This window comes from Scyliorhinus torazame, chromosome 2 (genome assembly GCF_047496885.1).
Source record: "Scyliorhinus torazame isolate Kashiwa2021f chromosome 2, sScyTor2.1, whole genome shotgun sequence".
NCBI classification, from domain to species: Eukaryota; Metazoa; Chordata; class Chondrichthyes; order Carcharhiniformes; family Scyliorhinidae; genus Scyliorhinus; species Scyliorhinus torazame.
In genome coordinates, this window is record NC_092708.1 from 93904342 (window position 1) to 93916710 (window position 12369).

Consider the following 12369-nt stretch of genomic DNA (forward strand, 5'->3'; position numbering starts at 1 on the left):
GAGGTCAGTTGGCGTTGCTTTCAACTTCCTTTAATGTCATCACTGCTACATATCGGGTGCCTGCAGCACAAGCTGTGCCAAGGCTGAGCACAGAAGGCATGGCCAGTGAGGAAGGATGGGATGGAGTAAGGACTAAGGGGGCCATGGAACAGAGGGGAAGGATGAGACAGAACCAGGGCCTAAAAGGAGGGTGATGAGATGGGAGGGTGAGGTGGGGACAGGACTGGGGGTGGGCAAGGATCAGAGGGAAAGAGTGAAAAACTGTTCCAGGGCAAAGGTTAAAAAACTGTACATGGCAGAGTGGAGAAATGGGAATGAGGAGGCTGTGACTATGGAGGAACTTGATGGGTGATAGGGGGAGATTGGAAGCCATTCACACTCACCCTTAATTGAACGTGGGACATTTAATCACACTAATATCAATTAATTCCATGAGACTTGGAGAACGGTTAATGGAACACGTATTTACAGAAGTGAAAAGTTGAAACAATGAGTGATATCTAGTGTTACAATTATGCATTCAAAATGTCTTAAATTTTCTGATGATACCACTAGGTCTAGGTGCAGCCCCAACATTTACAGCAGAGATGAAGGCAGCCGACTGACTGCTATGCCCTGCTGTCTGAGAGGACTTTGGCAGATTTCTCTGGTAGCCCAAGGCCTTGAAGAAACTGCTAGACCTGGGTCTCCCCTGCCTGTCTCTGCATCTCTCAGGGCTGATTCCAAAGGCCCGTCATCAAACTCAGTCTCAGTGGGGGTCTGGTCTCTGAGTGATCGAGACTTTCTCTGTCACTGCATCCCCCTGCTGTGGATCCATGTCTGTGGATCACTAGGTTATGAACCCGACCTGAATGTAGAACAAGGACCCACCAAAGTGTGTGTACCAGCACTGGTGGAGGATGTAGGTGAACGCAGTGACATTTCTTCATCTGAAGATAGGTCTGCATCCTCTTCAAAGGTGCTCTGGGGGCTGGAGCTCTGTGCCCTTCTCAGGACATCCTCCCCTCTTTTCGTGCTGGTTTCTGAAATAGAGGGAAAAGAGAATTAATGATTGACTAAGCAGGTTAACACATTAAAGATCACTCGCAGTCATTGGCCACATGTGGATGATGTATACTGACTGCACCCTCCCCGAACAAGCGCCAGAATGTGGCGACTAGGGGCTTTTCACAGTAACTTCATTTGAAGCCTACTTGTGACAATAAGCGATTTTCATTTCATTTTCTTGGGGAGTGACTCCTCTCCTCACCCGCCTGCTCAGTGATCAACACTACGGCAGGCAGGGGTTCCATGATGTATTGCTGGTGAGTAGCCTCTGATTTGCCAGTCCCACCATCAATTCAGCGCTTCTATAATCCAGGTGGCATTTTTAAAGATCATGCCAGTGCAAAGCAAGCACATCAGGTAGCATTCTTCACTCAGAAGCACCCCATAGCACCAAACCCCCATCCCACCCTGGCACTCCCTGGCATCAAATTGGCACCCCAAAATTATCCTGGCATTACCCTTGCATGACCGTCTCCCCCTGAGTTCTGCGCTCATGTCCGAGCTCCCCTCGGAATACTGTTTGCCAGGTGCCACCTTCTAAGACCATTTGTACATCACGCTGCTTTGTACATATTTTCTGATGTGGGGGTATGATTCTGGTGGAAGGAGGCTGGTTTAGCACAGGGTTAAATCACTGGCTTTGAAAGCAGACCAAGGCAGGCCAGCAGCACGGTTCAATACCCGTCCCAGTCTCCCCGAACAGGCGCCGGAATGTGGCGACTAGGGGCTTTTCACAGTAACTTCATTGAAGCCTACTTGTGACAATAAGCGATTTTCATTTCATTTACATAGATGATTTGGAGTTGGGGACCAAGGGCAATGTGTCCTAGTTTGCAGACGACACTAAGATGAGTGGTAAAGCAAAAAGTGCAGAGGATACTGGAAGTCTGCAGAGGGATTTGGATAGGCTAAGTGAATGGGCTAGGATCTGGCAGATGGAATACAATGTTGACAAATGTGAGGTTATCCATTTTGGTAGGAATAACAGCAAAAGGGATTATTATTTAAATGATAAAATATTAAAACATGCTGATGTGCAGAGAGACCTGGGTGTGCTAGTGCATGAGTCGCAAAACATTAGTTTACAGGTGCAACAGGTGATTGAGAAGGCAAATGGAATTTTGTCCTTCATTGCAAGAGGAATGGAATTTAAGACTAGGGAGGTTATGCTGCAATTGTATAAGGTGTTAGTGAGGCCACATCTGGAGTATTGTGTTCAGTTTTGGTCTCTTTACTTGAGAAAGGACGTACTGGTACTGGAGGGTGTGCAGAGGAGATTCACTAGGTTAATCCTAGAGCTGAAGGGACTGGATTACGAGGCGAGGTTGAGTAGACTGGGACTGTACTCGTTGGAATTTAGAAGGATGAGGGGGATCTTATAGAAACATATAAAATTATGAAGGGAATAGATAGGATAGATGCGGGCAGGTTGTTTCCACTGGCGGGTGAAAGCAGAACTAGGGGGCATAGCCTCAAAATAAGGGGAAGTAGATTTAGGACTGAGTTTAGGAGGAACCTCTTCACCCAAAGGGTTGTGAATCTATGGAATTCCTTGCCCAGTGAAGCAGTGGAGGTTCCTTCATTAAATGTTTTTAAGGTAAAGATAAATAGGTTTTTGAAGAATAAAGGGATTAAGGGTTATGGTGCAAGGGCCGGAAAGTGGAGCTGAGTCCACAAAAGATCAGCCATGATCTCATTGAATGGTGGAGCAGGCTTGAGGGGCCAGATGGCTTACTCTTGCTCCTATGTTCTTATGTTCTTATGTTCTTATGTAAGGACCTGATAATGACATGGAAATGTATTACAATGAGGTTCCCAATGTTGATCAACGGGAAACACCGCTTGCCTCTGCTGGGGGAGGGGATGATTCCTTCCTGCTTTTACACCAATGTGAAATGCGACTTTGGCCGTCTCGCTATATTTTCCGCTCTCGTCGTCAAACCCACCCGATGCGAACGAGAGCGGAAAATCCTGGCCTCAGTCTCCAGAATGGAAAATTCTGCCCCATGTTTGTGTTGCAATAGCCAAGTCTAGAGATAACAAAGGCGCTGTTGACAGTTTCAGAAGCAGATAAGCTGAGGCAGGAGCGAAGTCGGTGATGTTGCAGATGTGGTGGTGAGCAGACATGTGTATATGTATATAGTTCTTATGATGTTTGTATATTTCGCATATTAAGCATTATGCATAAATAATTGGAATAAGGTACAAGTCCTTTGGGAATCACAGAGTCAAATATTCAGACTTTAAGCTTATTGCGTGTGGTGTTTTATTTCTTTTTTCACTGAGTTGGAGGTTTGTAAAAACCATGATGGTTCAACGATACACATCGTGCTATTTAAGTCCTCGGAGATAAACACATAGCACACTGTGAATTCCTCAGAAGGCTGTATGTTGTCTTGTTAATATTGGAAAAGAAACATTTTTCATGATTAAAAATGTGTGCTTGGTCGCATTTTTCATTCTGGTTTTGGCATTTGCATTATTAATAGGTCTTTCTGGACAAAACTGGTTTCAGGGGTATAATAATATCACTGAAACTTTTCACACATGTCAGGCTAGGATTCTCTATGGATTTTACTGGCATTAGCAACTTTACCATAGATTTCAACATTTCAGCAGTGTGCCCTCGGACTCCCTGTGGAGAAACTGCAACCAATGGGAAGACAAGTTGGAGTTACGGCTAAAATGTTTGGCGTCAATTCTCAAACCCATAATCTCTGTGAACTCTGCTTCCCCTGAGAGTGCAGGATCACCGAATTACCTCTTGGTTTCTTTCTACCTTTCAAGTGAGCTGAGTTTGTTTTTAGAAATGAAGCACAGAAGTGTCACAGAAGTGACTGAAATTAATGTGAGCAGAAGAATGATTAAGAGGTTTGAATGAAATTCCGTTCTCTTGTTATTTTGAAAGGTCTGTCAATCTGTGTAAGGCAAATGAATTCATTCCTGCGTTAAAATAATGGACAGAGGAAGGTCATACGAGCACGTTGAGCATTCATTCAATAATTTGTCAGCAGTCATTATTTTTCTTGACAAACGCCTTTCCTGCAGACGATAGCATTAAGTGCAACAATAATTTGTCAGATGAAAGGACCATCAAGACAAAGATAATCAAAGGCTCCTGCAAAATGAGAATACTTGTAGGTACTAAGCTCCTGTAGCAGCACAGATCTTAAATATCCAAGGGCCACAAATATCAAATTTATCGTTGCACTCACTCAACCCTCAACATGTGTTACAGCCATTGTCAAAGACAATCTCTGAATAATGAAAGGTGGCAGTTCTGGAATCTGAAGTGTTTTCCCAGTCTGCACGTGCACTTTCTTCATTCTGAAAAATGATGGTTCAGAACATTGTGAGCACAATGATCAAGAGTGTGAATGCTCAACTTCCTGTAGACTTACCACTTCATCAAGAGGCTGACAAAGGTGATTCATCAGTCACTGAAATTGTTTGGCTCTCACAACGCTCAATCTAAAAGTGTGAAATTAAATAGAATGTCAGTATCATCAAGATTAGAATCTCAATCCCAACTGTTTGTCAATTCAGTGCAGGTTTTCATGATGTAATGTTTGTGTTTCGCCTCAGGTTTTCTTTAAAAATTTAGGTTCTCAGCACAGCAAAACATACTGAGGAATGTTTTTACTTCCTTGTTAGTAGCCAGTTTTAGTTGTACACATGAAGAATGGTGGGCAGGAATAGACTCCATGGTCCAACCAGCCTTTCCTGCACAACTGTGATACCTTGTACATGACAATATATAAGCTCCGTCATTTTCGTAATTTATCCCAGTGTCCACAGTGTGATTTGTTCCCTTTATTTGTCAACGCACTTGCCCAGAAAATGATGTCAACATTATATACTGTGAAATGCAATCCAAAATCAAAATTGCACTTTATGCTCAAAAATGTTCGTCAGTGCGCACAGAACTCTTAAAACCGTTCCCTGGCATATCAATTAAACATTTGTGAATATTTTCAATGTTGATCAGATTGCGATTTTATTGTTTGTGCATATCAACCCTATATTCCTTGTCAAGGAATAGTGATTTCTGTTTTAAATGTAGTAGCAGATGGAGAGATATGGCATGTGTTTGCTATTGTCAGTGTCTGCTTTTGTTTTCTGTGCGTTCTTATTATTGGGTATTTTAGTATGAGTAAACAAATGGTTGGTATTCCTTGTTCATGTTCATTTATTTCATTTACTGTAGGCCGAGGAAGGTTTTTCAGACTAAAGCTGCCTGCAATAAGACTTCTCACATCTAGCAAACAATCACTTCCCCAAGAGGATCCAGATGTGGTTGTAGTGGAGCCGTCTCAAGTAAACGATGATTCCTTGGCCATGAAAGACCTGAAATCCCCCACAAGTGAAAGCTGCGGCCCTTCAGAGTTTGAAGACACTAAAGCATTGACAGAGACGGGTAGCTCTCCGCCATTTGTAAATTTGCCAGGACCACTGGATCATTCTTCACCAAAGCGACACTGGGATGGACTGAATCCCGATACGTTGCAGTCTACCTCTGGTCTCACGTACAGTCAGTCAAGAGAAAGTGTGTGCAGTATGAGGAGAGCTTCTTCAGTCCACGATATTGAAGGATATCACGTTAACTCTAGGATTATATTTAGGGATCGACATGCAAGTGAAGGTAGGCATTTTAGTGCTTTACAAAGGATGGTTTTCTGTGAGTTTCAATTTGGCTATATTGCTACTTCAGGATAATTTGACTTGCAAACGATTTAATCACATGGTTAAAAAGGTTAATGTTTCAATCATTCCGTCCACAAATCCTGATTTTCAATATCCAGATCCTACTGCCTTCTGGGGAATATGGATGGACAACAAATGAAATTGTCAGTTAAAAAATTGTGCCTTGAAATTTCCACAGTTTCCTATAGTGATGTTTCGTGAGTCACTGCTGCGGCATTTGGTGATCAAAATTAGACAGACCCTTTGCACAGGGTGAATCATTGTACTGTGTGTAGGATATTCACAATTGGTGGTCTCTTAATACAGAAAAAGCAACAAAACTAATGCCCTGAAGAGAGTTGATTCCTATAGATGGTCTCTATAGAAAATGAGTCAGTAGATAGGCCTTTTGTGCAATGAGTCAGGTATCGGTTGAGTCATTATAAATAGCCATTTGTGAATTACTATAGAAAGTAATTTTATATAGTATGAGTCACTCTTAACAGCATTTTTACACGTGACAGCATTTTTACACATGTGTCATACAGACAATCACTATATTCAGGGTGAGTGCTTTAGGACCTTATATATTTATAGTGAATCACCTTTTTTATGAGTTACCAGAGGAAGCCCAGTAAACGTAAAATAAATGATAGTTTATATGGAGTGAGTTACATTAGGTTGCCCCTTTAAATCCATCAACAATACAGCTGTACAATATTTCACCTCCTCAATATTACCCACATACAGATTTGAGTCAATTCTAACCGCAGAATATTGACCGTGGGAGATTCAGTGATAGCGATGCCATGGAATGTCAAGGAGAAATGATGAGATTTTCTCTTATTGGAGGTAGTCGTTGCCTGGCATTTATGCGCTGTAAATGTTATTTGCTAATTCATAGCCCCAGCCTGAATGTTGGCCAGATCTTGCTGCATGTGGACAGGTACTGTTTCAGTATCTGAGGAGTAGCAAATGGCACTGAACATTATGAAATCACCAGTGAACATCCCCACTTCTGGTCTTTGTTGGAGGGAAGATCCTTGATGAAGCAGCTGAAGATGGTTGAGTCGAGCAAGTCCTGAGGAAGTCATGCAGTGATGTCCTGGGACTGAAATGATTGACTTCTAACAATCACAACCACCTTCCTTTGTGCTAGGTATGACTCCAATCAGTGGAACATTTTCCACGTTATTCCCATTGACCTCAATTGTACTAGGGCATCTTGATGTCACACTCGGTCAAATGCTGCCTTGATGTCAAAGCCAGTCACTCTCAGCACATCTCCTGAGCTCAACTCTTTTGTTCATGCTTGGATCCAGGTCTGGAGCTGACCTTGGTCCGGGCAGAACCCAAATGGAGCATCATTGAGCAGGCTATTGATGATTAAGTGCTGCTTCAGAACACCGTCAATGACACTTCCCAGGGCAGCACGGTGGCACAGTGGTCAGCACTGCTGCCTCATGGTGCCGAGGTCCCAGGTTCGATCCCAGCTCTGGGTCACTGTCCGTGTGGAGTTTGCACATTCTCCCCGTGTTTGCATGGGTTTCGCCCCCACAACCCAAAGATGTGCAGGGTAGGTGGATTGGCCATGCTAAATTGCCCCTTAATTGGAAAAAATGAATTGGGTACACTAAATTTTTTTTCTTTAAATGACACTTTCCATTACTTTTCTGATGATTGAGAATAGACTAATGGAATGGGAAACGGCTGGATTGTATTTGTCCTGCTTTTGGGGACAGGATATACCTGGACCAATTTCCATATTGTCAGGTAGATGCCAGTGTTGTAGCTGTACTGGAGCAGCTTGGCCAGGGGTATGACTAGTCCTGGAGCATAAGTCTTTAGTAGTACAGTTGTGATATTGACAGGGCCCTCAGCCTTTGCTGTATCCAATGTGTTCATCCACTTTGAGATATGACGTGGAGTGAATCAAAATGGCTGAAGAACAGCAAACGTTCTGTCTGCTCTCATGTACAATCAACTTGTTGCCATAATGCTGTGGATTACAATATGCAAAGGGGATTGCAGGGTGTTGCCAGTCTGTCTTCCTGAACTGGTGGCTGAATATGGGAAATAAAGGCCCAAATCTTCCAGTCTCCACATCAGCGGAATCCAGACACACAACCCAAATGCAGGCTGGGACCCTGCAGATGTCCTAGTGCACTGACTCCATGGGAATTGTCTGAGAAATTTTAACTACAGATGGGAAATTCACCTGCTGCCCAGAACCCTTTGAAGAAGTCTCAGACTTGAGCTACAGTTTGGACAGTTCTGACATACTTAGCAAAATAATTGCCCAGGAAATGTTAGATGGAAAAATCCTAGTCTAGTTCCCGGGAATCTTTGCAACTGACCCTCCAAACACTCGCACTGAACTCCCAGCTAACCTCCCCCCCCCCCCACCCCAATGACCACTCCTGACTCCCACCCCAGACACAACCCAAACCGACTACCCTTGACAATCCAACCCAACTACCCCCCCCCCCCCCCCCCCACCACCTGACCATCCCCTGAATTGGCATGACGAGTCCCCAACCTGGCTAGCTCCCAAACCACCTACCCACCTGCCACCCTGATTACCTGCCCAACTGCCCACTGCCAACCTTGCCCCTTGCCACCTGACATCAACCACCTTATCACCTGCAACCCTGCCTAACACCCTGATGACCTCCACCTCCCTTACCCACCTGCAACCCAACCTGCCACCTTACAAACCTGCTTCCTTACCACCCTACCCATCAGCTACCCTACCATCTTACCCACCTGCTTCCTTACCACCTTACCCACCTGCTACCCTATCACCTTACCCATGTGCTACCCTACCATGCTACCCACCTGCCACACTACCCACTTGTGCAATTACCTTACCCTTACCGCCCTGCCCTTTCCATCATTTATCCATTCACTAACATCCATCCATTATCCAGTCACTGACATTCACAGTGAATATTTAAACTTACCTTAGTGAAATAAAACAGAGGGTGTGGCTTCTGTGCACATTCTCATTGCTGCCCTCTGCATGGATTCCTGTACTGAGGGAGTTCTTCTGCATCATGGATCAGAGGTCTGGCCTTTTTAACGTTCATGTAAATGGGTAGATTTTGGTCTGATCATCGTCAAACGCAGCGACTCCACCGCTGATCAGAAGATTTGGGCCAAAGTGATTGTGTAACAGTGAGTGTGGTGCAATGCATTTTGCTGGTGTGGTTGTCATGGTTAAATTGTTCGCTGAGTATACAGTCTTTGAGGCCTGCAGCACACAAACATTGAGCAGGAGCAAGTCATTTAGCCATCAAGCCTGTTCTACTATTCAATGAAATTGTGGCTGATCTGCAATATAACTCCATATGCCTCCCTATGTCCCATATACATTAATACCTTTGGTTAACAAAAATCTGTAAATCCTAGTTTAAAAATTAACAATTGATCTGAAACCAATTGCTATTTGCCATACAGAATTCCAAACTTTTACCACTGGTTACTGTGACATTATAGAAATGTACAGCATGTGAAGAGTTAATGTTGTGTTACAATTAGCCACTAGATGGAGCTAGGGACAGTACTATGAAAGGCACTGACTCTTCTCTTAGGCTTCTGGGAGAGAGTGGAGTAAAGAAGAGGAGACTGGAGTGAAGTGCCCAGTAGAGCTAGAGAGGATAGAATATAGGTATAGTTAGAGTATAGAGATAGTGTTAGTGAGTGTAGTTTAATATAATCTATTTGTTTACTATAGGAATAAGTGTTGAACTTTAATTTAAGTAATGTAAATAAATTTAGCTTTGTTGAACCTAGCTTCAAGTGCCTTTGTGGACACTATGCTTTCCATCCTGAAGTCAACCTCACAAAGATCACCAGAGTTACATGTAGAAACTATTTCTAATTTCATTCCTGAAAGGTCCAGCTCTAGACTCCACAGCCAGCGGAAATAGTTTCTTCCCATCTGCCCTATCTGTTTCCTTTAATAGTTTGATCATGTCACCCTTAGCCTTCTAAATTTCAGGGAATACAACCGTAGTTTGTGTAATCTTGCCTCATAAGTCCAGATATGCAGGCCCAGCATCACGGGACTCACCATGGGCGATGAGGTGGCCCAGCCAAAAGTCCACTGACTTTCCAGCGGCAGGCTGTACCTGAAAATCCCACTCACAGTAATGGTTCAAGTCTATCACAGTTTTTCCTCCTTGAGTATTTAAATAGTGTTACTAAACTCTGCCATTTTACATGTAGCAGATATTACAGGTTTAAATTAGAAAACCAACTTTGGGCAAGATTTTCCCTCCCTTCCCGCTGCTGGAATCTTCCATTCCCACCAAGGGCATCCCCCGCAATAGATTCCCAGCTAGCGGGACGGACAAGCCACGCAAAGTATCGTAGACATCGGCAGAACCAGAAGATCCTGTCGACAGCCAATGGCGAGCAACCTCTGTCGCCGGAAAACATGCTGCAGGGGGGCCAGGAAATCCCGCCCGCCCTTAAAGACTGAAACATTAAACATCAACCCATTCATCAGCAATCTTTGATGTATATTTGAAACCAGCCAGCAGAAAAGTGTATGAATTTAATGGGTGTAGTCAAGCCCCTGGTTCTTTATACCATTCTTCACAGCAACTCTCCATTCTCATTATAGCCCTATCTTTGAAAAGGAATTATTTCACATGCTGTGATGGGATTTGTTCTGCATAAACTTATTGCAACTTATAATGAGGTTCCCTTTGAATGCATACCCCATGAAATAGCACAAAATGAATCATGAAAGATTCAGACCCAAAGGCTGTGTGGCCCCATTGCAGATATGATAACCATGGAGGCCCTTACAGTAAGAGTTTGGAGTATTTGTAGGACTGTGCACTTACATTTAAGCTCGGAAGTAAAATGATTTCGTTTTTAAATTTACACTTTAGTATTTTGTGCCTTTCTTGTTTCTTTTTTCTTACTTGTCACTGTGGTGCAACATAGACAACGGACGAAATATTAAAGGTAATATTTTCAACTAAACTTGCATGTTCTTATTTAAATAATGTTACTTCAATACATTAATCTGCGTGTTTTTTGACTGGAGTAGATGAATATATTATGTTGCTGCAAGATCAGGAAGGTTTGACTAATGCCAATAAGATGAGTAATGAATTGTTTAGATCTGAGAATTTATACTTCTTTGGACTTTTATCAATTATTATAGTGCCTTAAATATTTGTTACTTATCTTCATAAAAGTGTCCACCTTTTTCTAGGATGCAGCATTGTAATTTGAAATTGATATCAGGGTAATGAACTGAAATACTTGTCTAATGTCAAATAATTCTGGTAATTATTTAAAACAAAGTAGATTGAACAGGCAAAATTTAACACATTTGCAGTCACAGATCTAAGTGTTAACATTTTTACTTCTCTTTGGACTGATATCACAATGTAAAATATTAATGTACAACTATTTACTTGAAATCCCTTTATGCATGAAGAGTTGTTAACCTATTTATACTGAACAGGTTAATAACAGAGAAGGGAATTTTGACCATTTACTGCTATCTTGCAATAGAAATTCAGGGTTACTGTTTTCTCTATCGCTGACAACAGTGCAAAGAAAATAAATCACATATGTAATTGAAATGATGATTTGAAAAGGAGGAATGTTCGAGCAAATTGCTGCTGGCTGTCTTTACCACAGTAAATCAATCAGAAATTGTTAACTTTAGTACATCACTGAGACTCACAGACAAGTTTGAGAATTTTGACTTAGCATGAAGAGAATATAAAGCTAAGACCAAAAGGTGTAGAAAGCTCCATTCTAATCCCTGATCTCCATAAGAAACTTTGACAACAGCACATCAAGAGGAACAAAGAGCAAAGAACAAAGACAATTACAGCACAGGAACAGGCCCTTCAGGCATCCAAACCTGCACCGATCATGCTGCCCGTCTGAACTAATACCCCCTACCTTTCCGGGGACCACATCCCTCTATTCCCATCCTATGCATGTATTTGTCAAGATGTGGAGATGCCGGCATTGGACTGGGGTGAGCACAGTACGAAGTCTTACAACACCAGGTTAAAGTCCAACAGGTTTGTTTCGATGTCACTAGCTTTCGGAGCGCTGCTCCTTCCTCAGATGAAGGAATATACCTCTTCATTCACCTGAGGAAGGAGCAGCGCTCCGAAAGCTAGTGACATCGAAACAAACCTGTTGGACTTTAACCTGGTGTTGTAAGACTTCGTACTGTATTTGTCAAGACGCCCCTTAAAAGTCACTATCGTATCTGCTTCCACTACCTCCCTGGCAGCGAGCTCCAGGCTCCCACCACCCTCTGTGTAAAAAACGTGCCTCGTACATCTCCTTTAAACCTACGCCTCTTAGGAATTGACTCTTCCACCCTGGGAAAAAGATTCTGACTATCTATTCTGTCCATGGCCCTCATAATCTTTTAGACTTCTATCAGGTCGCCCCTCAACGTCTGTCGTTTTAGTGAGAACAAACCAAGTTTCTCCAACCTCTCCTCATAGCTAATACCCTCCATACCACGCAACCTCCTAATAAATATTTTCTTCCCCCTCTCCAAAGCCTCCACATGCTTCTGGGAGTGTGGCGACCAGAATTGAATACTATATTCCAAGTGCGGCCTAACTAAGGTTCTATAAAGCT

At 42.9% G+C, this 12369-nt stretch overlaps 1 protein-coding gene across 4 annotated transcripts in view; it reads left to right on the top strand.

Annotated features, from left to right (window-relative positions):
* Positions 1 to 12369, top strand: part of LOC140389741 (voltage-gated inwardly rectifying potassium channel KCNH7-like) — a 732829-nt gene that overhangs the window by 430585 nt on the left and 289875 nt on the right. For 2 of the 4 annotated variants that reach the window (XM_072474210.1, XM_072474226.1), the window contains 2 exons: positions 5255 to 5689; positions 10690 to 10710. In XM_072474210.1, the coding sequence (XP_072330311.1) occupies positions 5255 to 5689; positions 10690 to 10710 (456 nt within the window). The remainder of the gene's footprint in view (positions 1 to 5254; positions 5690 to 10689; positions 10711 to 12369) is intronic. The other 2 variants (XM_072474216.1, XM_072474234.1) reach the window with 1 other exon arrangement.